Here is a 25131-nt window from a genome sequence, read left to right as displayed (position 1 = left end):
TCTCAGAGAAACTCACATGAATATATTTATTACAAAGGAAAAGAGTAAATTAACAGTTGAGAAGCCTAGAAAAACTAACTTTGATCACATAAATATCATCGGTAAAGGGATACACAGAAATCAATTACCACCTGATGATATTAAAGAACAGATCACTTCTGTGATATTTTTGAAAATAAGAAACTATGCTATATTAAAGCCATTACAGAAAACACTGGCAAAACTTGAAATGGGTTTGAGTTAGTACTGGGAAGGTAAGAGTAACTTATTTTCCTTATTTTGATCACTGTATTATTTGTAATATTGTTTGTATATCCTCGTTTGTAAGAATTACACTAAAGTAAATGAATGTTAGGACATCATGTTGGCAACTTACTGTCAAATGGTACAGGAAAAAGTCCTAATACTATCCATGCAGGTTTTCTATCAGTTTGTAATAATTTCAAAATGTAACAATTTAAAATAAAAAAACTTAAGCATTAGTTATTCATCTCTTTCTTATGTAGCTTTTCTCCAAGTAACTAGCAGTCTGTCTTACACATACTACATATCAGTAGATACAGACTTATGTCATCTTACTATGTTTAATGGCAACATGGAATTCCATGGCAATTGCCATTTTTGCAAGGCAGCAATAGGTCAAAGAACATGTGTATCTTAAATTAATAAAAAAATGTCAAACTATCATTCATTAAATAGCAACAATTTATATATACATCAAGAATTTGTAAACCTGCTGCTTCTTCATACCTTTTACTGAAGTGGGTATGAGCAGAATTTAATAATCTGTTGGGATGAAAAACTTGATCTTTCTTGGATTTTTATCCCCATTTCTTTAACTAGACTGAACATTTTCTCTTCTTTCTTAAATCTTTGGTCATTTATATTTTGGATTAGCTCTTTGTAAGTCAAGTACAACAATCCTTTGTCATTTGTCTTATGTTCATGTATATGTTCCTTTGACACATTTTGACATACTAAATTTTTAGCTTTTTCATTAGTCAAATTTATTGCTTAGAAAGTATTCAAAGGATTAATAAATTCTTTTCAAGTGCTTTTAATCTAAACTTTCATTATATCTGAAATTTTTAACACCTATTGAAGTAAAAATAAGATAATAAATGTTTTGTTTTCAGTAGCCTAGCTGATTCTCTTCGTGTTCTGTAAGTATAGTATCACCTATAAAAGTTAATGGTACCCTCCACTTTCTAATTACTTATACCTCATATTAGTACTGGTTTGTACATCTAGAACACTGGTAAGAAAACTGGTGAAAATGTGCTTCTTTGTCTTATGAGGAGTGCTTCTAATAATAGTTCACTATTAAACATAATAATGGGTTGGCATTTACAATTATATATTATAGCCCAACAAATCATGTTAAGAATTTCTGCTGCCTTTTCGTCATTTACCCAGATGATATATTATTTCTAATTAGTTCAATAACATAAGAAAGTAAATTAAGAGATTTTCTAACAAAATCATCCCTGTATTCCTAAATGAATCCTAAATCTTAAACTCACTGCATCTAAGATAATTTTTTAACTAATTTCAGAGCACAGTAAAAGCCCCACAATGATAGGCTCTGCAACAGTGAGAATTCAGATATAACACAATTATCAATTGGCTCCCATCCTCTGCAGTAGGTCAAACCAAAGATGTCATTATTTTACAATGATATGAAACTGCATTTTACATAATGGAGATGTTTAGACCCCCACCTATAGCCTATCCTCAAGTTACAAAGTTTAAATATTTCTTAAATAAGAAAATACTGTAAATATCCATTTTACTTTGCCAATCCTGGGGGCTAATTATAAATTACATACAATGATATTTTTAAATTATACATTAATTTTAAAAGATGAAGTGGCTTTCATTCTGAGTTTTATCATAGAACCAGGATAACAAAAATCAAGTTAGGAAGAGCTATGTCCTCTTTAAATAAGCAAAAACAATTGTGTCCTAGAAATGGAACATGGCAAGAAAGCAAACATTAAGTAAAACTTCCCAGATCACACTCATATCTGAAAGAACTTGAACAGTAAAAGTCACTTTAACTATAGTCCTGGCCGGTGTTCTCAGTGGTTAGAGCACTGGCCCGCACACTGCAAAGTCTTAGGTTCCATTCCCCATCAAGGGCATGTATGGTTGCAGGTTCGATCCCTGGCCCTAGTCGGGATGTGTGCAGGGGGCAACCAATTGATATATTTCTACTTCTCTCTCTCTTTCCTCCCTCCCTCCCTTCTACTCTCTAAAAATCAATGAAAAAAAATATCCTTGGGTAAGGATTAACAAAAAATAAAATAAAAATCATTTTAACTATATAGTAAAGATGGGAAAAGGACAGAAGTATTGAAAGTAAATAGCATAGCCCTGGCCGGTGTGGCCCAGTGGTTAGTCAGCCCTCACACCACAGGATCTCTGGTTCAGTGCCCGGTCAAGGGCATGTGCCTGGGTTGCAGGTTCAATTCCCAGCCACTGGTCGGGTCCATGAGGGAAGCAGCCTCTTGATGTCTCTCTCACATCGATGCTTCTCTCTCTGTGTCCACCCCCCCCTTACATTCTCTCTATAAAAAAATTTTTTTAAAAATCAATGGAAAAAATATCTTTGGGTGAAGATTAACAACAAAAAAATTAAGTAAATAGTATAAAAATGATACCCCATTTTCCCTATGTTAATAGGCAACAAAACCAAACTTTATTATTTTTTTGTTTGTTTGCTTTGCTTTTAATCCTCACCCGAGAATATTTTTTCCCCTTGCTTTTCAGAGAGAGAGGGAGGGAGAATGGGAGAGTGGGAGGGAGGGTGAGAGGGAGAGATATCGATGCGACACATCAGCTGATTGTGGGGATCGAGCCTGCAAGAGGTACGTGCCCTTGGCTGTAATCGAACCCGGGACCCTTTGGTCCCAGGCCGACACACTAACCACTGAGCCAAACTGGCTAGAAAAACAAAACCAAACTTTAAAACTATATGAAATACAATGTGGTATTGGCTTATTGGAATAAGCATTCAAGTTTAAGGGAATAGAAAGTAAATTTGTCCAACTGATTTTTGACAAAGCACAGGAAATCAATGAAGAAAGTGTATCCTTCCAATAAGCGGTGCTGGGACAGCAGCACATCCACACGCAAAATGATGAATCTAGGCCCTTACTTCATCACATGCACAAAAATTAACTCAAAATAGACCTGAGACCTAAATATAAGAGCTAAAACTATAACACTCAAGAAGAAAACATTAAGTGTAAAAATCTTTGACTTAAGTGAGCAGTTTTTCTAATGTAACATCAAAAGCACAAGCAATTTAAAAAAACACAAAAACTTGGAAAATTGGGTTGCATCAAAATTTAAACCTTTTTAGGCTTCAAAGGAAACCATTATAAAAATGGAGAAAAAAATGCCACAGACTAAAAAAACATATTGATAAAACTTTATTTCTAATAGATTTATACCCAGAATAAAGAATTCATATAACTAAAAAAAACCCAAAAAAAACCCCCAACTTTAAAAGGCAAAAAATTTAAATAGACATTTCATCAAAGATGACATATGAATGGCTAATAATGAGCACATAAAAAAAATTTTACATAGTTAGGAAAATGCAATTAAAACCCACAATTATATTACATTCTGGAGACAGTTGAAAAATCAGTGATGGCCAGGTGTTAACGGAGATGAACCGGCAGAGCACAGAGAATTTTTAAGAGAGTGAAACAATTCTATATGTTACTATAATAGTGGACACATGCCATTATACATTTGTCAAAACCCACAGATTGCATAAGGCTGAACCCTAATGTAAACTATGGACTTTGGGTGATCATGATGTGTCAAGGTAGGTTCATCACGGTGAACAAAGGTACCACTCCAACACGGGGTGCTAACAGTGGGGAGGCTGTGCACGTGTGTATATGGATACGCTCTGTACTTTCTGTCCAATTTTGCTGTGAAACTAAAACTGCTCTAAAAATAAAATGTCTATTTAAGAGCAAAAAAAGAAAAGAAACATCCACTAGGACAGCTATAATCAAAAAGGACAGACAATAACAAGTGCTGACCAAGATATGGAGAAACTGAAACCCTCCTACACTGCTGCTAAAAACATAAAATGGTGCAGCCACTTGGGAAAACAGTTTGTCAGTAGCTCAAGTTAAGCACAGAATTACCACAGAAACAGCAATTCACTCCTAGGTATCTACCCAAGAGAAACAAAGACATATTTCCACACAAAGACACATATGTGGATGTTCATAGCAGTGGTGTTCAAAACAACATAATGAAAACAATATAGGTGTCTACCAAACTAGTACATGGGTTAAAAAATGGTAGTAAAGCCGTACAATGGAATAACATTCAGGTATGAACTACTTAAACACTACATTTTTTGAAGATGAGTCTCAAAACGTAAGGCAGAATAAAAGAAGCAAAATGTAAAACATTACGTATTGTTTATTCCACTTGTATTAAAATGTCTATAAAACCTGATATAGTGATGAGTACAGGGAGTGACTGAAAATGGGAACTATATTTCTAGCTGGGGTGATGGAAATGTTCTAAAATTAGATGGTGGTGAACACTGCAAAACTCTATATACCTACTCAACATCACTAAATTATACACTTAAGATTAAGGTAAATTCTGCAACATATAAACGATATCTCAATAAAGTTATCCAAAAAAATCTATATGAACTAACATTATAAAAGTAACATTTAAAAATAAGGAATAAAATAGCAAAAAAGCTTAGAGTTAAAAACAGTTTCCCTGGAGAGTAAAAAATGGGTATGCAAAGAGAAAAGGAGAATAAGAGAGCATTATATTGATTTTTGTAAAAAGCATGGTAGAGCTAGCTGACATTTTACACTATTATTCCTGTATAACTGGGGGTAACAACTATTAATAAAATTTTGTCTATAAATGTGTAATTAGCAACAAACTTCTAGCTACCGTTTATCAAAAAATTGTCTTTTGGGGTTTTGTATCATATGCAAACATTAACAAATAATGTCACCACTGAAATAAATTGGTCCACTTCTCATCAAAACAGTAGTAATGAGTCAAAATATAACCTACTAAATTAAAGGCTTCCTTACTTAAATTTCATAATTGATTTTAAAAGCACTAGTACATACCAGAGTCTTCTGTGGGTTCAGTTTTCACTTTGATAGGGCCACAACTGAAAAGAAAAGGAAACCTGATGAAGCTAAACACTGGTGAGAGCCACTCACCTGGCATTCAAACGCACTGGATCTGAGTATAAAATCACTCACCTGAGCAAGCTGAATGTAAAACTGACTCAACTTTAAAATTTACATATTTTTTCTTGCATAAACATGACTTGTCAACTAAATTTGGTACTGTAATTCCAATCAAATTTTTTGGGGAAGGGGGAGTAGTAACAATATACATTAATATAGAGTAGCAAATTAACTTTCAAATTCCACTTTACTATAAGGCCTCACTATCTACAATGTGATCATCAATCACATCAGTTTCACCCAGGAACTACTGTCATTCAGAACTAGTAAGTCAAAAGCTACATTTTCAAAGGATCCCCAAGTGATTAAATTGCTTATTAAACTTCAAAATGTGTGACATAGGCCTTTTTAATATTCTAATACCTCAATAACCTAAAAACTAAAACCTGGTGAGGTGTACAAGTTTATTAGTACTAATGAAATGTTTTACCTTCCACCTGGAGATAGCATTGACCTTTCAGTATCTGTTACCATCACGCGACCACCTGTATGTACAAAAAAAGTTAGATTTAGGCTCTTCTAACACTTCAAATATAACTAATATTCCCAAAGGTTCTACATATGAATGAACTGGAAGAGGAGTTCACAGCCCTGGGTCATACTAGAATGAGTACTGCATTTGTTTATAAAAAGGGATGACAATCACCTAACAGTTTTTATCCCCTCACCCACAGCACCCTCCCTTTAATGAAAAAACTATTTTTATCAGTGAAACAAATACAGCAATATACTATTACTCTACTAATGTAGATAAAAACTCGACTGATGATAAAGATTTCTACTAAGAGCAAACCTGGCTCTGACGAACTGAAAAACAGGGACTGCTGACAGGTACATGGTTTCTTCTTAGGGTGATGAAAATGTTCTGGATTTCTATAGCAATGATAGTCGTACATCTTGTAAATATACTAAAACCCAATGAATTGGACACTTTAACATTGTGAATTTTATGTTTGCAAAAAGAAAAAGAAAGAAAGACTGACTCCTCAAAATACTGATAAAAATGTAGTGTCATACACTGCTAGTGAGAATGAAACAATCACGTAAAAAAAGTCTGGTGGTTTCTTAAAAAGTTTAATGTATCACTACCATATGATCTAACCATGCCAACATTATGTATTTACCAAAGAGGATGAAAATATATGCCCGCATAAAGACTTGCAATCAAGTATCATAGCACTTTATAATAGCCGAGTAATGGAAACTCAAATTTTCATGGGCAGGTGAATGAGTAAACAAATTGTAATGTACCAATACAACGGAATGCTACTCAGCGATAAAAAAATTAACTATTGATACATAAAACAATATGGATAAGTCTCAAAATAAGAAGTCAGATAAAAAAAGAGAACATACTACATGACTCCAATTATATAAAAAAATCTAGAACATGCAAACAAATCTAGAGTTGTCGCTCAGTGGTTGCCTTGGGACAAGGGCTGAAAGGAGCAGATGAAAGAATTACCAAGGGGTGTTAAGGAAACTTTGGGATGAAAGATGTGTTCACAATCTCAACTGTAGTGATAGTTTCACAGTGTCAAAACTTATCAAATTGTACACTTTAAATGTGTGTAGCTTCCCTGGCCGGGTGTGGCTCAGTGGTTGAGCGTTGACCTAGGATCCAGGAGAACATGGTTCAATTCCAAGTCATGGCACATGCCCAGGTTGCAGGCTCAATCCCTAACTAATCCCCAGTTGGGGGAAGTGCAGGAGACAGCTGACCAATAACGACTCTCTCATTATTGATGTTTCTCTCTCTCTCTCTCCCTCTCCCTTCCTCTCTCTGAAATCAATAAAGATTTTTTTTGAAATAAAAAAATAAATAAATCTGTGTGGTTTACTGGACATAAATTATATCTCAATAAAGCTGTTAAATTTTTTGAAAGTGGAAAATGTAAGCCCATTAAAATTGCAACATTTCAATTACTTTGAGAGTTGGTGTGGCAAGAAGCCAAGTCATACAAACCCATCCACTAGGACCACTCATTATAAAACACCCTATAGAAATATTCATTAACTAATGACCACCCCCCAACATTTCAAAACAAGTTTCTAGAATAAAATATTTCACAAAATACAAATAGCTGACCAAGGCCAATCTAGTTAAGGGATAAAATACTGATCATGAAAATATCGGAATTTTAATTTAAACGGGACAAAGAAATCTTTTCTTTCTCAGTCTTAAAAAGAACACATACAAGAAAAACTATAGCTACATCATAATGGTGAAAGCCTGAATGCTTCCCAGTTAATATCTAGGACAAGGTGAAATACTGTATTGGATATTCTAATACAAGCAACAAAATTAAGAAATAAAAAGTATTCAGATGCAAAGAGGTAAACTGTCTTGAATCATACACAGTATGATTCACCATGTAGAAAGTCCAGAAATAAACACTCAGAGTCAACTAACTTTTAACAAAGATGCCAAAGTAATCTGGATGAAAGGATAGTCTTTTTATCAAATTGTGCAAACACAATTGGAATATGAATTTATACCCTTAACATGCACCATATACCAAAATTATCTCAAAATTGAAAGCAGCCCGGCTGGCCGTGGCTCAGCAGTTGAGTGAGCGTCGACCGAGGATCCAGGCAATTGGGGTTCAATTCCCGGTCAGGGCACATGCCCGAGTTGCGGGCTCAATCAATGACTCTCTCATCATTGATATTTCTATCTCTCTCTCTCCCTCTCCTTTCCTCTCTCTGAAATCAATAAAGATATATTTAAAAAAAAAAAAAAAAATTGAAAGCAGATCTAAATGTAAGAACTAAAGCTATAAAACTTAACAGAAGAAAACATAACAAACTTCCATGACCTTAGAGTTAGGCAACAATTTCTTAGATAATGACATCAAAAGCACAAATGATAAAAGAGTAAAATGAACTTGATAAAAATTAAAAACTGTTGTTCCTCAAAGAACATTATCAAGCAAGTGAAAAGGTAACCTATAGAACCAGTGAAAATATTTATAGGGAGAATATATAAAGAACTCTTACAACTCAATAATAAAAATAATAATAATCCAATTAAAACATGGGGAATGAATCTGAATAAACATTTCTCCAAAGAATATACATGAATGGCCAATAAGCACATGAAATGATACTCAACTTTAGTAATTACTGATACACAAACCAAAACCACAATGAAATACCATTTCACATCCATTAAAATGGCAAAAACCAAAGGGATGTAGAGAAACTTGAACCCTCAAGTGATGCTAATAAAAACGTAATGGTGTAGCCGCTTTGGAAATAAGTTTGGCACTTTCTTAGTTAAATGAAAAATTATACTATGACCCAGCATTTCCACTCCTAGGTATATATATCCAAGAAAAATTCAAGTATGTTTACAGATAAAAACTTTTTAAATTATATTCATAGTATTATTGTTAATAATAGCCAAGTGGGAAAATTCTTAATGTCCATCAAATGATGAATGGATAAATGGGTGGTATGTTCATACAATGGAATACTTAATATTCAGCAATAAAAAGAATAAAACTATTGCCCCGCTGGGCATGGCTCAGCGGTTGAGCATTGACCTAGGATCCAGGCGGTCGGGGTTCGATTCTTGGTCAGGGCACATGCTCGGGTTGCGGGCTTGATCCCCCAGTCGGGGAGCGTGCAGGAGGCAGCTGATCAATGACTCTCTTATCATTGATGTTTCTATCTCTCTCTCTCCCTCTCCTTTCCTCTGTCTGAAATCAATAAAGATATATTTAAAAAAAAAAAAAAAAAAGAATAAAACTATTGATATACTCAACAACCCGGATGAATCTCAAATGAATTATGCTGAGTGAAAAAAGCTAATCTCAAAAGGATACATGCTGTGCATTTCATTTAATAACGTTCAAGAAATAACAAATGGAGATAATGAAAATATTCTAAAATTAGATTGTGGCAATGCTTGTAAAACTCTTTTTAAGTTTTTAATAGTATATTTTCCAAAATTCACTGAATTATACTTAAAACTGGTGAATTTCATGGCATGTCAATTATGCCTCAATAAAGCTTCTAAAAAAATGAATCATTTCATCATGGTGAAAATAAAATGAAGGTTATTTAAAAGAAAACGAAACACATTTGGGCATGTATACATTATTGTCCTTTCATTCTTGCATTAGTTAAGAAGTTGCCAATGATAACGGTTATTAACTTTCAAAAGTCTCAAATAAACCTGGCTCCAAAGAGTACTAGTCTTCTAAATATCACTTTTACCTTCAAATAGAAGGGTTCGATTTCCCAAAAGAAAATCCTGTTGAACTCCTCCCTCATTTCTTCAAGGGCCCATCTTACTTTGCTCTTCCTCACAAAAGCCTTTCTGGGCTATGAAAAAATCCTTCCTCCAACAAACTTCCACAGTATCTTCTCTAACCACTCCTGTGTACCTTATGTTCTTGCTGTGGTGACATTATAAACTTTTTATCCTTTCCATTAGACTACTGGCATTCAAAAACTTTAATATGTACACAGAGTTATGTATCCCCTCCCTACCCAATCCTGTACCTAATAATTCCATCCCTGGTCTATAAACATCAGGTAAATTAAATCATACTCATAATTCTGGGAAATGAGAGCACATCCAGTATATGACCATACATATTGCAAACATAAAACCTTGTATACACATCATAAAGGAGGAAGCAGAGCTGAAAACAAGTCTACTTTATCAGCTCAGACTTTTCATTGGTTTATATAAATACCATAGTACCCTACTCCAAAATGTCTTACATCATATTCTCAAAGGAAGTAAAAGAGAAATCATTATAATGAATTAAACTTGGCAAAACAGGTTTAGAAACCCATCCAGCTATCATGTAAGCAAAGCAATCACTTACCTAGGTGCTTCTTTGGCTCTAGGAAAGGTCTGCATTAAGAAAAAACAAAAAAACTATACATGAACACGCAAACCAAAATTGCTGTGAAGCATAACTTAAGTGACTTCTACAGTAAGCATGGATTTTTAAAGTATATTAAAATAAACTGAATATTCAATTTTATATAAATAAACTGTTGGTGGTGGGCAAAGAAGAAAAGTACTTTACCTCTTAATGATAAATGAAATCCCTGCTTTGTTCTCCAAAATCCATTTCAGGGTTGCAAGATCATAGTTCTCAGGGTGTTTAAAGGCAACTCCTTCTGGAAGCCCCTGCACTACCACAGCTGACTGATCTCGTAGCATCTTCTCGTATGGAACAGGCACCACTGTTGATTTTCCTAAAGCTTTCCCTGGAGTTAGTGGTGAGGTGAGGTAGAAAGAAAATAAACATAATTATATGTTAAGATTAAAAAACTAAACCATCAGTTTAATCATGGCTCAACAAATGGCATTCATGCTATCTTGTAATACCTGATTTCAAAACTACTTTGAAGTACTATAGGGCCCTATTCCCATGTTAGTAGAAATTTTAAACCTAAAACGAATGCAAAGGGCCAAAATGAAAGTATGTAAGATATTTATATAAAACATATACAAAAGAATAGGAACAATGGCCGGTTTCTTGCACTATTCTCTTTCTTCATGATGGTCCCACTCTGGTATAATACAATCTTTCCCTATCAATTCAGCCTCAGGCCATGGAAGCCTGACAAGTCCAACTGTTACCATAAAATAAGCAATTTTGGGTTAATATTCTCATTGAAAATGTATTAGACAGACACAATCAACATTTACAAATGACTGTATTCTGTCAGGCTGTCAGTGTGTACAAGGCAATGAACCCACAGATGCTAGAAACGCCATTCCCCAGAGTTGAATTTTACGTTAAACCCAGCGTAATCTATATCTTTCCCCTCTGACCATTTTTTTCTTAAAAGAGCTTTGTTTACCGCATAATTAGATTAGCAAACATAGTCTTTCCGGAAATTGGCACAAATGTCAAAAATAAACAATTCTCTCTGGATGATTATGGTGTGCTGAGGTAGGTTCTCTGGTGGGAGATACTGATAGTAAAAGGCTATGCATGTGAGGGCAAGGGATAGATGAGAAATCTCTGTACCTGCCTCTTAATTTTGCTATAAATCTAAACCTGCTCTAAAAAAAAAACCCACCTAGCTCTAATAGCTATATTTGTTTCTGGGTTCCTTCAAAATGCAAATAGAAAACAAGGTTGTTCCTAATGTTAACCCAATATTTAGAAATTAAGTCATTCAATTTGTGAAAGTGTTTTGTATGTTAAATCTACCTTTTAGAAAACTCAATTACATAATGTATCTTTTAGAAAATTCAAGTGTACAACTTTACCATAGCAAAAGCAGAAATAGTCCTCAACTGTTTTTCTGAGTGTTTCAATCTCTACAGCATCTACACTCATCCGATTTGCTTGAGTTGTAGATTTCATTTTATGCATCTCTGCAGCCTTTTCTTCTTCTTCAACACCTGTAAAATAATTAATGATATACAAAGGCCTGTATCCATTATCTTAATATCTAACTTTTAGTAAGAGTATTTTTTCCTATATTCTAACATTTATATGATGTACTATATAAAGACAGAAAGGGAAAAGGGAAAATTTTAAAAATAAAAAGCTGGCCCAGCCCGGTTGAGCCTCAACCTATGATCTGGGAGATCACAGTTCGATTCCTGGTCAGGGCACATACCTGGGTTGCGGGCTCGATCCCCAGTCGGGGCGTGCAAGAGGCAGCCAATAAATGACTCTCTCTCATCTTTGGGGTTTCTCTCTCTCTTCCTCTCTCTCCCTTCCATACATATTTTTTTTAAATAAAAAATAAAAAGCTACACAACATAAATGACTTGAATAAAAATAATAAGAAATGATGATCACCTCTGAAATAAGTACAGCTATCACTAAAAATCCTACAAATTACTACTTTAATCTTTCTATTTCTATCTTTTTTATTGATTTTAGAGAGAGAAAAGGAGAGGAGGTGAGAGAGAGAGAAAAACACTGATTTGTTGTTACACCTATTTATGCATTCATTGGTTGCTTCTTGTATGTGCCTTGACAGGAGATAGAAACCATCAACCCTGGCTTATCTGGATGATGCTCTCCGGCCAGGGCAGCCACTAGTATTTATTTCTTTTTTTAAGAGTGGAAGGGGGAGAGAGAGAGCAAATATTCATGTGAGAGAAGACACAATGATTGGTTGTCTCTTGTACACACCCTGAACAGAGGCCAAGCATGCAACCGAGATACCTGCCCTTGGCCAGAATCGAACCCAGGACCCTTCGGTCTGTGGGCTAACACTCTAACCACGGAGCCAAACCAGCTAGGGCAGATGGGCAGCTACTAGTTTGAAAAAGAAAAGATACCTTAAGAGTTACTTTATTAGCTACAAACTTAAAAAAGGAAAGATTATCAACATAAAAAATATTCTAAGGCTTCCAAAGTCCAAACACAACAGCCACTAGACACCTGTGGCTACTGAGCACTTGAAACGTGACAGTCCAAATTAAGATGTGTTTTAAGCCCTGGCAGGTGGGTTCAGTTGATTGGAGTATTGCCCCTGTACACCAAAAGGGTTGTGGATTTGATTCCAGGTCAGGGCACATACTTAAGATTGTGGGTTCCATCTCCAGTCAGGGGGCATACGGGAGGCAACCAATTAATGTCTCTCTCTCTCCCTTTTTCTCTCTCTAAAATCAATTAAAAAAACACATATCCTTCGGTGAGGATTTTGAAGACTTAGCACAAAAAGTAATATGCAAATTATCCCATTAATAATGTTTATATTGATTACACGTCGAATGATAATATTTTAGATGTGTCAGGTTTAAACATAACCACTAAAATGAATTTCACTTCTTACTTTTTACCAATGTCATAACTAAAAAATTTTGTTACATGAGTGATTCACATAATATTATTTCTTGTACTTTTCTAAACCCTAGAAAAGAGCTTAGAATTCTCCCCCAAATTTTCTGAAACTGACTCACAAACCTATTGATTAGGCTTCTTTATTAAGCCTTATCTGCAAAATAATTTAGAAAAATATTAGGTACCCAAGAATTCTATCCAAAGATTATTCTTCTCCATGGTTTCAAATTAGTGTTAACAAAAAGAAAGTGTAAATACTAATAGACAGGGACTACAATTTGCAACTGAGGACAATTCCCCTAATGCTTAATTCTTACCACTGGAGAACAACATAAGCAAGGCAGTACAAGGAACAGGAATATAAATGCAGCTGCCAGTGGGATTATAGTATTCATTGGACAGACGGCAGCTAATATAAACATAACAAAAGCAACATTAGTATAAAAAATACACAAACATAATCAAATTCTCAAAAATTCTCAAAATGATATTAAATGAAAAAAATTAGAAATAGATTACTACCATAAAGTTTAAAAGACTGCAGCTGGGCCCTGGCCGGTTTAACTCAGTGGTCAGAGCGTCAACCCCCAGACCGAAGGGGCACAGGATCAATTCCCAGTCAAGGGCATGTACCTGTTTCGGGCTCGATCCCCATCCCATCAGGGCACACGTGGGAGGCAACCAGTCAATGTTGCCTCACATCTCTCACACATCAATGTTTCTCTCTCTCTCTATCCCTCCCACTCCCTCCCTCCCTTCCACTCTCTGTAAAGAAAAATCAATGGAAAAAATATTCTTGGGTGAGCATTAAGAAAAAAATAAAAATAAAAAACATGTTTTTATTAATTTTTAAAGAGACGAAGGGAGAGGGAGAGAGAGATAGAAACATCGACATCAACTGCAACCTGGACATGTGCCCTGAACAGGAACCCAACCAGTGACCTTTCGGTGCATGGGACTCAACCAATTCAGTCACACCGGCCAGGGCCACACCTATTTTCTATCAAGAAAGAACTGCTTATTTGAATAAGAATTTTCAATCAATTCAAAATTTACCTTCTTTTTAATGTGTTTCACCAGTTCAGAGTAATGCCAAGCAAGGAACAGAGTACAATAAACATTTACCATTTTCTTAAACTCTTCAGTATTTACCCTTATATATTACCATGTCAGTGATTCAATTTAAGCATTTTGAAATGTCTCCATGGACATTTCGGAGTATTTTTTTTAGTAAAAAATCTCATTCTCCTTTAGTGTAACAACATGACATGTGTTGATGCATAAATATTTAGGTTTAATATTATGAAATACAAAAGATAAAAATACAATACTCACAGTATTTCACAAAATCTTTCTGAAAATCCTTTCTGGTGTTAACAAAAGCACGTCCTCTCTCAGTTCCAACAACAAACACGTCTGTTTCATACACTGCAATGCAGGCCACTTCTGCCTTGGACTTGGCCAGTTCTTTACACTGAAATAGAAACAATGAGGTGTTATATACAGATATAATTTAAAAGCACTGCTTCTGCTGGATGAATAAAAAATCTTATCACTTAAACTGTCTTAATACATAATCTGGAAACAAAGTTCCTAGTTTCTGGCCTTTATATACAAAAATGAAGAGCCCCCATTTCTTTCTAGTGTACCTCTCTTTTTGAATAATTTTTTTTTAATCCTCACCTAAGGATATTTTTCCCATTGGTTTTTTAGAGGGAGTGAAGGGGAGAGAAAAAAGGGAATGGGGGGACAGAAAGAAAGAAACATCGATGTGACAGAGACACATCAACTGGTTGCCTCCCACACATGCCCCAGCCACGGATTGAGGTATGTGCCCTTGACTGGGAATCAAACCCAGGACCCTTCAGTCCTCAGGCCGACACTCTCTAACTACTGAGCCAGACCAGCCAGGGCTGAAATTAGTTTTTAACCCTGATTTTAAACAGAAGAAAACACAGAATTTATGAGGAAAAAAGCAGAGATTCCTTGTAATCTATTATAGGCCGAATTCCCAAAAAATAGACTCAGATATGCACATAGGCTTACTGGGAAGTACTCTCAACAATATCTGTCAAGTGTGATGGTTGAGCAGGGTTCGGCAGAGGGAGAATGGCCCTCCCCAAAGAAGGAGAGAGATCTTGGGCAAGGGATCCTCTAACATACACATTAGCTGAGGCGATTAGTGCCAGCAGTCTACAGAGGGGTCTGGAAGCCATAGCACAACATCCACTACATAATCCTGCCTCCAGAAGTATCTCCATATGCATACACAACTGGAATCCCTTTTAGGTGTAATACTTTTACTAAGAACGACTTTTACTAAGTATATTTCTATGAGATTAAATAGTCTTTAAGCCCAGCCAGTGTGGCTCAGCAACTGAGCATCGACCTTTGATCCAGGAGATCATGGTTTGATTCCTGGTCAAGGTACATGCCCAGATGGTTGCAGGTTCGATCCCCAGTGGGGGGCGTGCAGGAGGCAGCCAATCAATGACTCTCCCTCATCACTGATGTTTCTATCTCTCTCCCTCTCCCTTCCTCTCTCTCTCAATCAATAAAGGTGTGTGTTTTTTTAATAAAATAAAAGAAATAGTCTTTAAAATCTTAACAGAGTACATAACATAATATTCCATATTATGGATATACAACAATTCATTTCACGCTAACCTTACTGAAAATGTTGGTGATTCCAATTATCACTCCTGAAAATAACATCGAAATAATAATTAAAATATTTATGTGTATTTTGCATGACTTTCTCAGAAGAGAGTCAGAGATGTGGAAAACTATGACTATAAAAGCAAGTACTTTTAAGGTTCTCAAAAATCTACTAAAAATTAGAAAGCAAGGCTCTTTCAGGTTACACTCCCATTTGTACTTCTAAAAGAGCAAACTCACAACATTCTGCCTAGCAAGGTACCGTACGACTTTTCCAGAAACATTTTAAAAGGGTGCTTAGTATAGTCAATAACGTACTGATTGGTATTAAAATGAAAGAATACTTACCTTAGACATTTTTCTGTGAATTAGCATATCCTTTGCTTATTTTTCTACTGTGTTAGTAGTGTTTCTCCATTGCTGCATAAAAATACCTTGCTGATTTTAGGCATAGAAAGCTGCTTACAGAATTAAATACAAAATTCCATATTTTTTCTGTTTTTTAAATTTGTCTTAATATAACTTTTTTTTTAATCCTCACCAGAGAATATTTTTTCCATTGCTTTTTAGAGAGAGTGGAAGAGAGGGATGGAGGGGGAGGAAAGCGGGGAGGGGGAGAGAGAAAGAGAGAGAAACATCAATGTGAGTCACATCAATTGGTTGCCTCCCACATGCGCCAGGGCCAGGGACTGAACCAGCAACCAAGGTATGTGCCCTTGATTGGGAATCGAACCTGCAGCTCTTCGGTGCACCAACCAACACTCTAAACACTGAGCATCACTGGGCAGGGCTTAATGTAACTATTTTTTATTTTTACTTATCTAGAATTATCTAGAATTTAACTTGGTACATGATAAAGACTTAAAATTTTTTTTGTCTTTTTGTCAAATAGCCTATGTTCTCATTTGTTGAAAACTACAGCTTTCCTCCATTTCTCTTTGATTTATACAATAACCAACCTCTAATTTCTTAAATGGAAATTACTTGCATAATATAACTTTAAAACATTACCTTGAATAAATAATGTTACACCTACAGTAATGATCAGAAATTTTTGAACTATAATGAAGCCACAGTAGAGAATTTCTGACCTGTGAGCCAAAAGTTGTTCCCAGTAGGAAGAATCACGCTGTAATATAATTTTGTTTCACTGCATTTATATGAGATGCACTTTGGCTGCTCACCTGTAACAGTATATTTACTTACCTTGTGATAAATGACAGTACATTTTTGTTGCACTATCCACCCTCTTAGCTGGACAACACTGTCACCAAAGGCGGTATTTATGAAACAGCAAAGCAAGGTTCATTACTATCTAAGGATTAGATCAAGGAAACCCACAGGCCAAGGGAAGGATAAAGTCACCTATGCACCTATCATTACACTTCATAATGTACAACTAGGTACATCAGGAGAAGCGCTCCTACTCCTGCCGGTGAGGAGGTAATAAAGGCCGAGACTCGTCAAGTACACCCAAGATGAGAAAACTATAAAGATATTCTACGTTATTCTATGTACAGATTAGTAGGGAAGAAAATATTTTATTATCAACAGAATAGGATTTAATTTCTAAATTAACATTTAACATTAAGGCACAAATTTGGCTGCTTTTATGATCACAAGACAGAAATAAATTGCTTTCAGAAAATAACATAGTCACTAACCATTCTAAAATTTTATTTTTTAAAAATATATCTTTATTGATTTCAGAGAGAGGAAGGGGAGGGAGAGATAGAAACATCAATGATAAGAGAGTCATTGATCAGCTGGCTCCTGCACAACCCCCACGGGGATTGAGCCCGCAACCCGGGCATGTGTCCTGACTGGAAATCAAACCATGACCTCCTGGGTCATAGGTTGATGTTTAACCGCTGAGCCATGCCAGCTGGGCTAAAATTTCTTTCTTTAAGGAGATAATTTTTTAAAATTCTTAAATAGTAGAAAACAGAAAAGGCCTGGCGAGGCGTGGCTCAGCAGCTGAGCATCAACCTAGGATCCAGGGGATCTTGGTTCGATTCCCAGTCAGGGCACAAGCCCAGGTTGCAGGATTGATCCCCAGTGGGAGTCATGCAGGAGGAAGCAGATCAATGACTCTCTCATCATTGACGTTTCAACTCTCTCTTTCCCTCTCCCTTCCTCTCTCTGAAATCGATAAATTAAAAAAAAAAAAAAAAACCAACAACAAAAAAAACAGAAAAGAATTGCCCTAATAGGAAAACAAAAAAGAATCTACAAACTACGTCATACTGAGACCTGTGAGGTTAAACACTATGTAATACTAGTCAACACTTAACAGAGAAAATCCATAGCTTCCTCCTACTTACAATATTTAATTTCAATGTGTCAAAAAATGCCTAAACCTGGTGCTTTTTAAATCTATGAGCTCAAATAGTAGGTTTCCAGTTACATATCCATAAAAACATGATAAGCAAATTGTACTAATAGTTTGCTATAATTATGTACAATGTAAGTCTTTTTTTTTTATTGTTCAAAATATTGCAGATGTCCTCTTTTCTCCCCATTGACCCCTTCCACCCCAACCCCCACCCCCAGGCCTTCACCACACTACTGTCTGTGTTCATGGGCTATGCATATATGCATGTAGATTCTTTGGTTAGTTTCTCCCCACCCACCCCCACCTTCCCTCTGAGATTCATCAGTCTGATCCATGCTTCCATGTCACTGAATCTATTTTGTTCATTAGTTTATTATGTTCTTTAGATTCCATGTATAAGTGAGATCATGTGATATTTGTCTTTCTCTGCCAGGCTTATTTCACAAAGAACTCATACAAGTCAACAAGAGGAAGACAAATAATCCAATTTGAAAATGGGCAAAGGAACTGAATAGACACTTCTCCAAAGAGGGACATACAGATGGTCAAGAGACATAGGAAAAAATGTTCAACATCGCTAATCATCAGAGAGATGCAAATTAAAACCACAATGAGATATCGCTTCACACCTGACAGAATGGCTACAATCAACAAATCAACAAACGACATGTGCTGGCCGGGTGTGGAGAAAGGGGAACCCTGAAACACTGCTGGTGGGAATGCAGACTGGTGCAGCCACTATGGAAAGCAGTATGGAGGTTCCTCAAAAAATTAAAAATGGAGCTGCCTTTTGACCCAGTGACCCCACTTCTAGGAATATATCCTAAGAATCCTGAAACACTAATCAGAAAGAATATATGCACCCCTATGTTCACAGCAGTGCAATTTACAATAGCTAAGATCTAGAAACAGTACAAGTGCCCATCAGTAGATGAGTGGATAAAAAAGCTGTGGGATATTTACACCATGGAATACTATGCAGCTATAAAGAAGAAGGATCTTGTACCCTTTGGGACAGTATGGATGGACCTGGAGAATATTATATCAAGCAATCTAGGTCTTTTGAAAATAAAGAACAAACACACTACATATTTAGTATCAGGTGGCAGAGTATGGACAATTATGAATGCATAGCACAATAAAATAAAGGATAATAAATAGGGAATATGCGCTTATGGCCCAAAATTCTAGTAATTTTATACAGAAACAATAAAACACCAGCACCACACTGTAATATACCAACTCACTCTGAGAAACTTCAAATATTACACATAAATTCAAAGTTAATGACTGCAAAACAAGGGATTGCTTAAGACATTTATAGGTAAAAAATTAAAATTAAATGTAAAATATTACACATTTAGATAAGTTAAGAGCATTCTGAAAGATGTTAATTAAATTTGATTTGAAAGACTTAAATCCATAACTATTATTCAAGCAAAAAAACTACTCTTATTAACAAACTAAGAAACATGTATGTTCTACAAAAACAAATCAATCTCATCCACAAGTCCAATCCCATTCAACAATAACACATTTATAGAAGTGTAAAGCCATCTCACCATGGACTCAAGAGCAGACATGAGAAACGTCACCACCATCCTGCTCTCTGAAGACTCCTCATCTTCAACTGGCAGGGCAGACATTGCTACTTGGGCCATGATCCCTGTGCAAGAGAAGAAGAAAGTGAGAGGTCGAAATACAGTGTCCTGCTAAACATAGGGTTATAGATGTGATGTCCTCCACCGACTGCTTTAATTTACATTGCATAAGAGAAAAATAAGACTCAAAACCTATCGCATAAGAGCATTTATTCCATAACTTTCCATCTAGTTTTATTTCGATAAAATTAGGTCAGCATCATCCCCCAAAATAAATTCCAGAACCAGTTAAAATTTCTCCCAAGTAAAAGGAAGAAGTGATACACACTTCACAACCTAATGGTAGCTTAGCAAAATTCAACATAGAAAACAGATGCAAAATTCCCTTTCTCCCATACACACACGGATTGTAAAAGAGAGTGGGTAAAGTAGACTGTGGCTGGATGAAGATAATTTCTTCTTTCTTACTCAAGAGGAAATAGTTTGCAGGACAAATGCCATCTAAGATTCCTTTATAATAGAGCATATTATTCTACTTAGAAAACATTGTCTGATACTTTGATATAAGCAAAAAGCCTCAGCTGAATTTCAAGCACTATAAAAAGAGAACACATAAACACTGAATAGTAAGTGTTGGCAAGTACGTGGAAAAATTGGAACTCTGTGTCTTGCTGTTAAGAATGTAAAATGGTGCATGCACTATAGAAAACCAATTAACGGTTTCTAAAAAAACGAAACAGAATTACCGCCTGGTCAGAGTGGCTCAATGGGTAGAGCACTGTCCTGTGCATCGAAAGGTTGCCAGTTCAATTCCTGGTCAGGGCACATGCCTGGATTGTGGATTTGACCCCAGTCTGGGAGCATATAGAAGGCAACCAATCAATGTTTCTCTCTCACATCGATGTTTCTCTCTCACACTCTTCCTTCCTTTCTCTAAACATGTCCTTGGGTGAGGATTAAAAATAACAATAAAATGTTTTTATAAAAAAAACAGAATTACAATGCTGAAGCAATCCCACTTCTGTGTGTATACCCAAAAGAACTAAAAGCAAGGACTCGAACAGATATTTGTATACCCATGTTCATAACAGCATTATTCACAATAGCCAAAAGATGGGAACAACCCAAATGTCCACTGTCAAATAAATAAATAAAATGTGATATAGACATACGATGGAATATAATTTAACCTTAACAAGGAATGAAGTTCTGATACATGCTATATGACATAGATGAACACTGAAAATATTACTCAATAAAAATAAATAAATAAGAAAACGTTATTCTAAGTGAAATAAGCCAGACACAAAAGGACAAATATTGTATGATTTTTCTCACATGAGACACCTATAACAGTCAAATTCAAAGAGACAGAAAGAATGGTAGTTGCAAGGACTAAAGGGAGAGAGTAATAAGGAGTTACTGTTTAATTCACACAGTTTTAATTTGGGATGGTGAAAAAGTTCTGGGGATAGTGGTGATGGTCGCACAACAACAATGTATTTAATGGCAGGGAAGCGTACATTTAAAAATGGTTAAAATGGCCGGGCCAGCTTGGCTCAGAGGCTGAACAGCGACCTATGATGCAGGCAATCGAGAATCGATTCCCAGTCAGGGCACATGCCTGGGTTGCAGGCTCAATCCCCAGCAGGGGGCATGCAGGAGGCAGACAATCAATGACTCATCATTGATGTTTCTCTCTCTCTCCCTCTCCCTTCCTCTCTCTGAAATCAATAAAAACATTAACCAGAAAAAAAAGGAATTTTGCCCTAGCCGGTTTGCTCAGTGGTTAGAGCATCGGCCTGCAGGCTGAAGGGTCCCAGGTTCGATTCCATCCAAGGGCATGTACCTCAGTTGCAGGCTCGATCCCTGGCCCCAGTCGAGGCATGTGAAGGAGGCAACCAGTTGGTGTGTCTCCCTCACACTGATGTTTCTCTCCCCCCACCTCCTTCCATTCTCTGAAAAGCAATGAAAAAAAAACATTCTCAGGTGAGGATTAAAAAGAAGTTGATAATAAAAAACGGTAATAAAAACAATTAACACTCATCTCCATATATCTGTGAACAGACGCAATTTTGTTTCCCCAAACAAGATCTCTTATCCTGAACGGAAATAGAATCAGGAACAGCATCAAGCAAGAGTGATTAAAATCAGAAAAATTGTTTTCCCTAATTTTCTCTTGGATGAATAAATTTAAATAAATTTATATTAAAATGTAGCTCAGTCAAAATGGACAATGAATGCATATTACTTTTCCATAATCGAAACATTTACTTAGAATATACTGTCATTATTTCTGAAAGTTTGTATTTTTTTTTTTAATTAACCAACAGAAATTTATTTTCTCACAATTCTGGAGGCTAGAAGTCTAAGTTCCTGGTGTTGGTTTTTTTAAGATTTTTAAAATTGATTTTGAGAGAGAAAAGAAGGAAGGAGAGAGAAGAAAAAAAAAACACATCGATTGGCAGCTTCCTGCACATCCCCCCATCGAGGACCGAGCCCTAAACCTGGGCATGTACCCTGACTGGGAATCGAATAGGCAACCTCTGGGTACACCAGATGACACCCAACCATCTGAGCTACACGAACCAGAGCTGTATTCTTTAATAATCCCACTTTTCCTTTAATTTTCCAGCAAAAGAAAAAGGAACTGTGTTCTCACTTTACAAATGCAATGACTTGTCAAAGTCATATAGCCACTGTCAGTCAGAACCTAACACTAGGGCAATTTTCTGCTTACTGCTATTTCTACTTCTCACCTTAAATTGCCATAAATTCACAGTCAATGTTAAGAAATGGGAGACAGGTGCCACAGGCAATGAAAGGTCCTATTTCATTAGCAAAACTTTTCAGGAGGCATTTTCAAAGGAAAGAACCTTGGAGGTGACCAAGTCCACTCAGGCTTAATGGGGATCAACACAGTTTGTTTGGGGCTTTCTGCTCTCTATAAATGGGTGAATTTGGATTACAACAGAAATTTGCTGAGCTGTTCTTTGCCAGTTCCAAGAGGTAATTTCCCATTAGTCAAGACTATTCATAGAACATTTTCCCTGCACCCATCATTCAGTGACTGCCTCTTCTCCCTTTCCCGAAAAGAAACTGCCCCACACAGTGGTATTAACGTCGAACACCAGAGGACATACCAGGCCAGTGACCTAAGCTTAGGAGCATGAGGCATGAAACACTGGTCTTCATAGAGCCAGCAGTCAAGAAAGCGAGGTTGTGGGTTACCCAGACCACTAACAAAATCTGTAACCCCAGCAGGCTGCACCCAGGCTCCTCTTCCATGAACAGAGAAGAGACATTAAATCAACCACTTACTATGAAGGTCCCTGGCCTTTCATGAGCCCCCTCATTTTAAAATAAGAGTTGGATAGACAAAAAAGAAATAGATGTCTACTGAATATACCTATCATGCTTTATTGGTCATTTATTAATATACACAATGATCCTATGAGGGAGAAAGAGTAAGAGCAGAAAAGCAAAACAGAAGTATCTAAGGAGCCTAGATGAAAACCTTTAAAGCAGATCGTGTTCCATAAGCCACTGGAGCAGGACCAATGCAGTCTTCTTAAGGTTTAAACAAGGTGTGCCAGTGTGTGTATCACTAGAAATGAACAGCAAAAATCAACAGTGTATGATCTATCCTATCTATCATGTCAAAATTCAGAAGTCTTCCAATAAAAGAGGCCATAAAACAGAAAATTTAGAGGAACCAGAATAGGACAATGAGCTCTGCACTCATAAGGAATGCAAATAGGCATGACTTGTACTTCTGAACTTCATCAGTAATAGTTCTTTGGAACAAAAAGGCAAATGACCAAAATTATCATGTACTCCATAAAACAACACAAAAAGGACGACTTGATCCCTTTGAATCTTTGTAAACAGAAATGGAAAATTGAACTGAGACAATTCATAGGGTGAAACCAATGTTAAACAAGAAAACAACTTAGTTTTCCGGTTTGTAACAACGTACTTGCTCCCTCACTGTGTTATCTCCGATGCTGCCTAGGTAAAGGAGGAGCGGTGTGAGGAGGAAGGGCTCTCTCTCTTTATAAGGAAGAAGGTAATCATCCAAGGCAGAAAAACAGTAGTCAAAGAACAGGAAGGAGGAAAAAAAAAAAAAAAGAACAACAGGGAGTCCCTATGTGCTATCCAATATGGTAGCAAATACCCACAGGTAGCTATTTAAATTTAAATTAAGATTAAATAAAACTTAAAATTCAGTTCCTCAGTAGCACTAGCACATTTCAAATGCTCAGCAGCCACAAGTAGCTAGTGGCTACTCTATTGAAGATCACAGATAAAGAACATTTTCATTGTCACAGAAACTTCCGTGCTGCTATAGAGATTAAACTATGTTGAATAAACTCTTATGACCTCTTGAACCACCATGGTGGTAGCTGTACTAAAAGAGTGAGTTAACCAAGGGAAAAGAAAACTTAAGGGAACATGAGCCAGTAATACAAAGGTCGATCCCAACTCCATGTGAGCCTTCTTCACTGACAATCTCCAGAGATTACTGGTACGAGGGTATCCACATAGACCAGGGTAGCAAGGTAGATTCCCTGAGAAAGGAACATAGAAATACAAAAATACCATTTTATGATATGCTAAGGTTAAAATGCATGTGAGACATCAGGGACACAGATTCCCAGGATAAATAAATTCCAAAGAGCCTAACATACTATTAGTGCAGTGACCTTGCCTCAATGACCAACTGGCATTGAAATGGAATCATACAATTTCTCTTAACATCTTCATAAATAAGTTAGCTTTTGCCATTTCCATATTTTACATTTTTAATACTGAAATAAATACATAACATGAACTGTTGTAGACCTTCATACTTAATGCTAAAATTTTTCTTAATCCTCACCCAAGGATATGTTTTTTATTGATCTGAGAGAGAGGGATGGAGATGTGAGACAATGATGGGTTGCCTCCACTGCGTGCCTCAACCAGGGATGGAACCCACCTAGGTATGTGCCCTGACCGGTAACTGAACATGCCACCTCTGGGTGTACGGGACGATGCTCCAACTGAGCCACACCGGCCAGAGACAGAGTGCCAAAATTTTTACATCACTACCAGAAATGTTTATATATACTAAAATCGTCAGTCTCACCAACAATTTGGAGATCTATGACCTAATCACTATGACCCACTACTACCAAAATAGTTGAATTTCTTTGCTTACTAAAAAAACACTTTTTATAGTTTTTGTATTTCTTCTTGGGTGACTCATTTACTGAGGTCCTATGCCCATTACTAAACTTATGTCTGATAACAACTCTACATGTTTACATAAATGGTAAATAATTTTCAATCCCAGTTCACTGTTTTTAACTCTGATAATTATGTTGATTGATGAAGGCCCTTAATTATTCAGCTTTTGTATTATGTTTATTTTAATTCTGTATTTTTACATGTAATATTTTTGTTTCAAACAATTTAATTTCCATTTAAGCACATTTATTTCATTC

At 36.2% G+C, this 25131-nt stretch overlaps 1 protein-coding gene across 8 annotated transcripts in view; it reads right to left on the bottom strand.

The window, feature by feature from the left end:
* Positions 1 to 25131, bottom strand: part of GTF2I (general transcription factor IIi) — a 100113-nt gene that overhangs the window by 59432 nt on the left and 15550 nt on the right. For all 8 annotated transcript variants that reach the window (XR_001602192.2, XM_016199040.2, XM_087815607.1 and 5 more), the window contains 7 exons: positions 19604 to 19707; positions 14384 to 14522; positions 11515 to 11649; positions 10316 to 10499; positions 10109 to 10137; positions 5695 to 5749; positions 5139 to 5182 (listed from right to left, as the gene is read on the bottom strand). Coding sequence is in view for 7 of the 8 variants with exons in the window: in XM_016199040.2 (XP_016054526.2) it covers positions 5139 to 5182; positions 5695 to 5749; positions 10109 to 10137; positions 10316 to 10499; positions 11515 to 11649; positions 14384 to 14522; positions 19604 to 19702 (685 nt within the window). In the remaining variant the exon portion in view is untranslated. Of the gene's footprint in view, positions 1 to 5138; positions 5183 to 5694; positions 5750 to 10108; positions 10138 to 10315; positions 10500 to 11514; positions 11650 to 14383; positions 14523 to 19603; positions 19708 to 25131 lie in introns of those variants that run through there.

Source organism: Miniopterus natalensis, chromosome 3 (assembly GCF_054644295.1).
Source record: "Miniopterus natalensis isolate mMinNat1 chromosome 3, mMinNat1.hap1, whole genome shotgun sequence".
Taxonomy (NCBI): domain Eukaryota; kingdom Metazoa; phylum Chordata; class Mammalia; order Chiroptera; family Miniopteridae; genus Miniopterus; species Miniopterus natalensis.
This window is presented reverse-complemented; position numbering and strand designations above follow the sequence as displayed.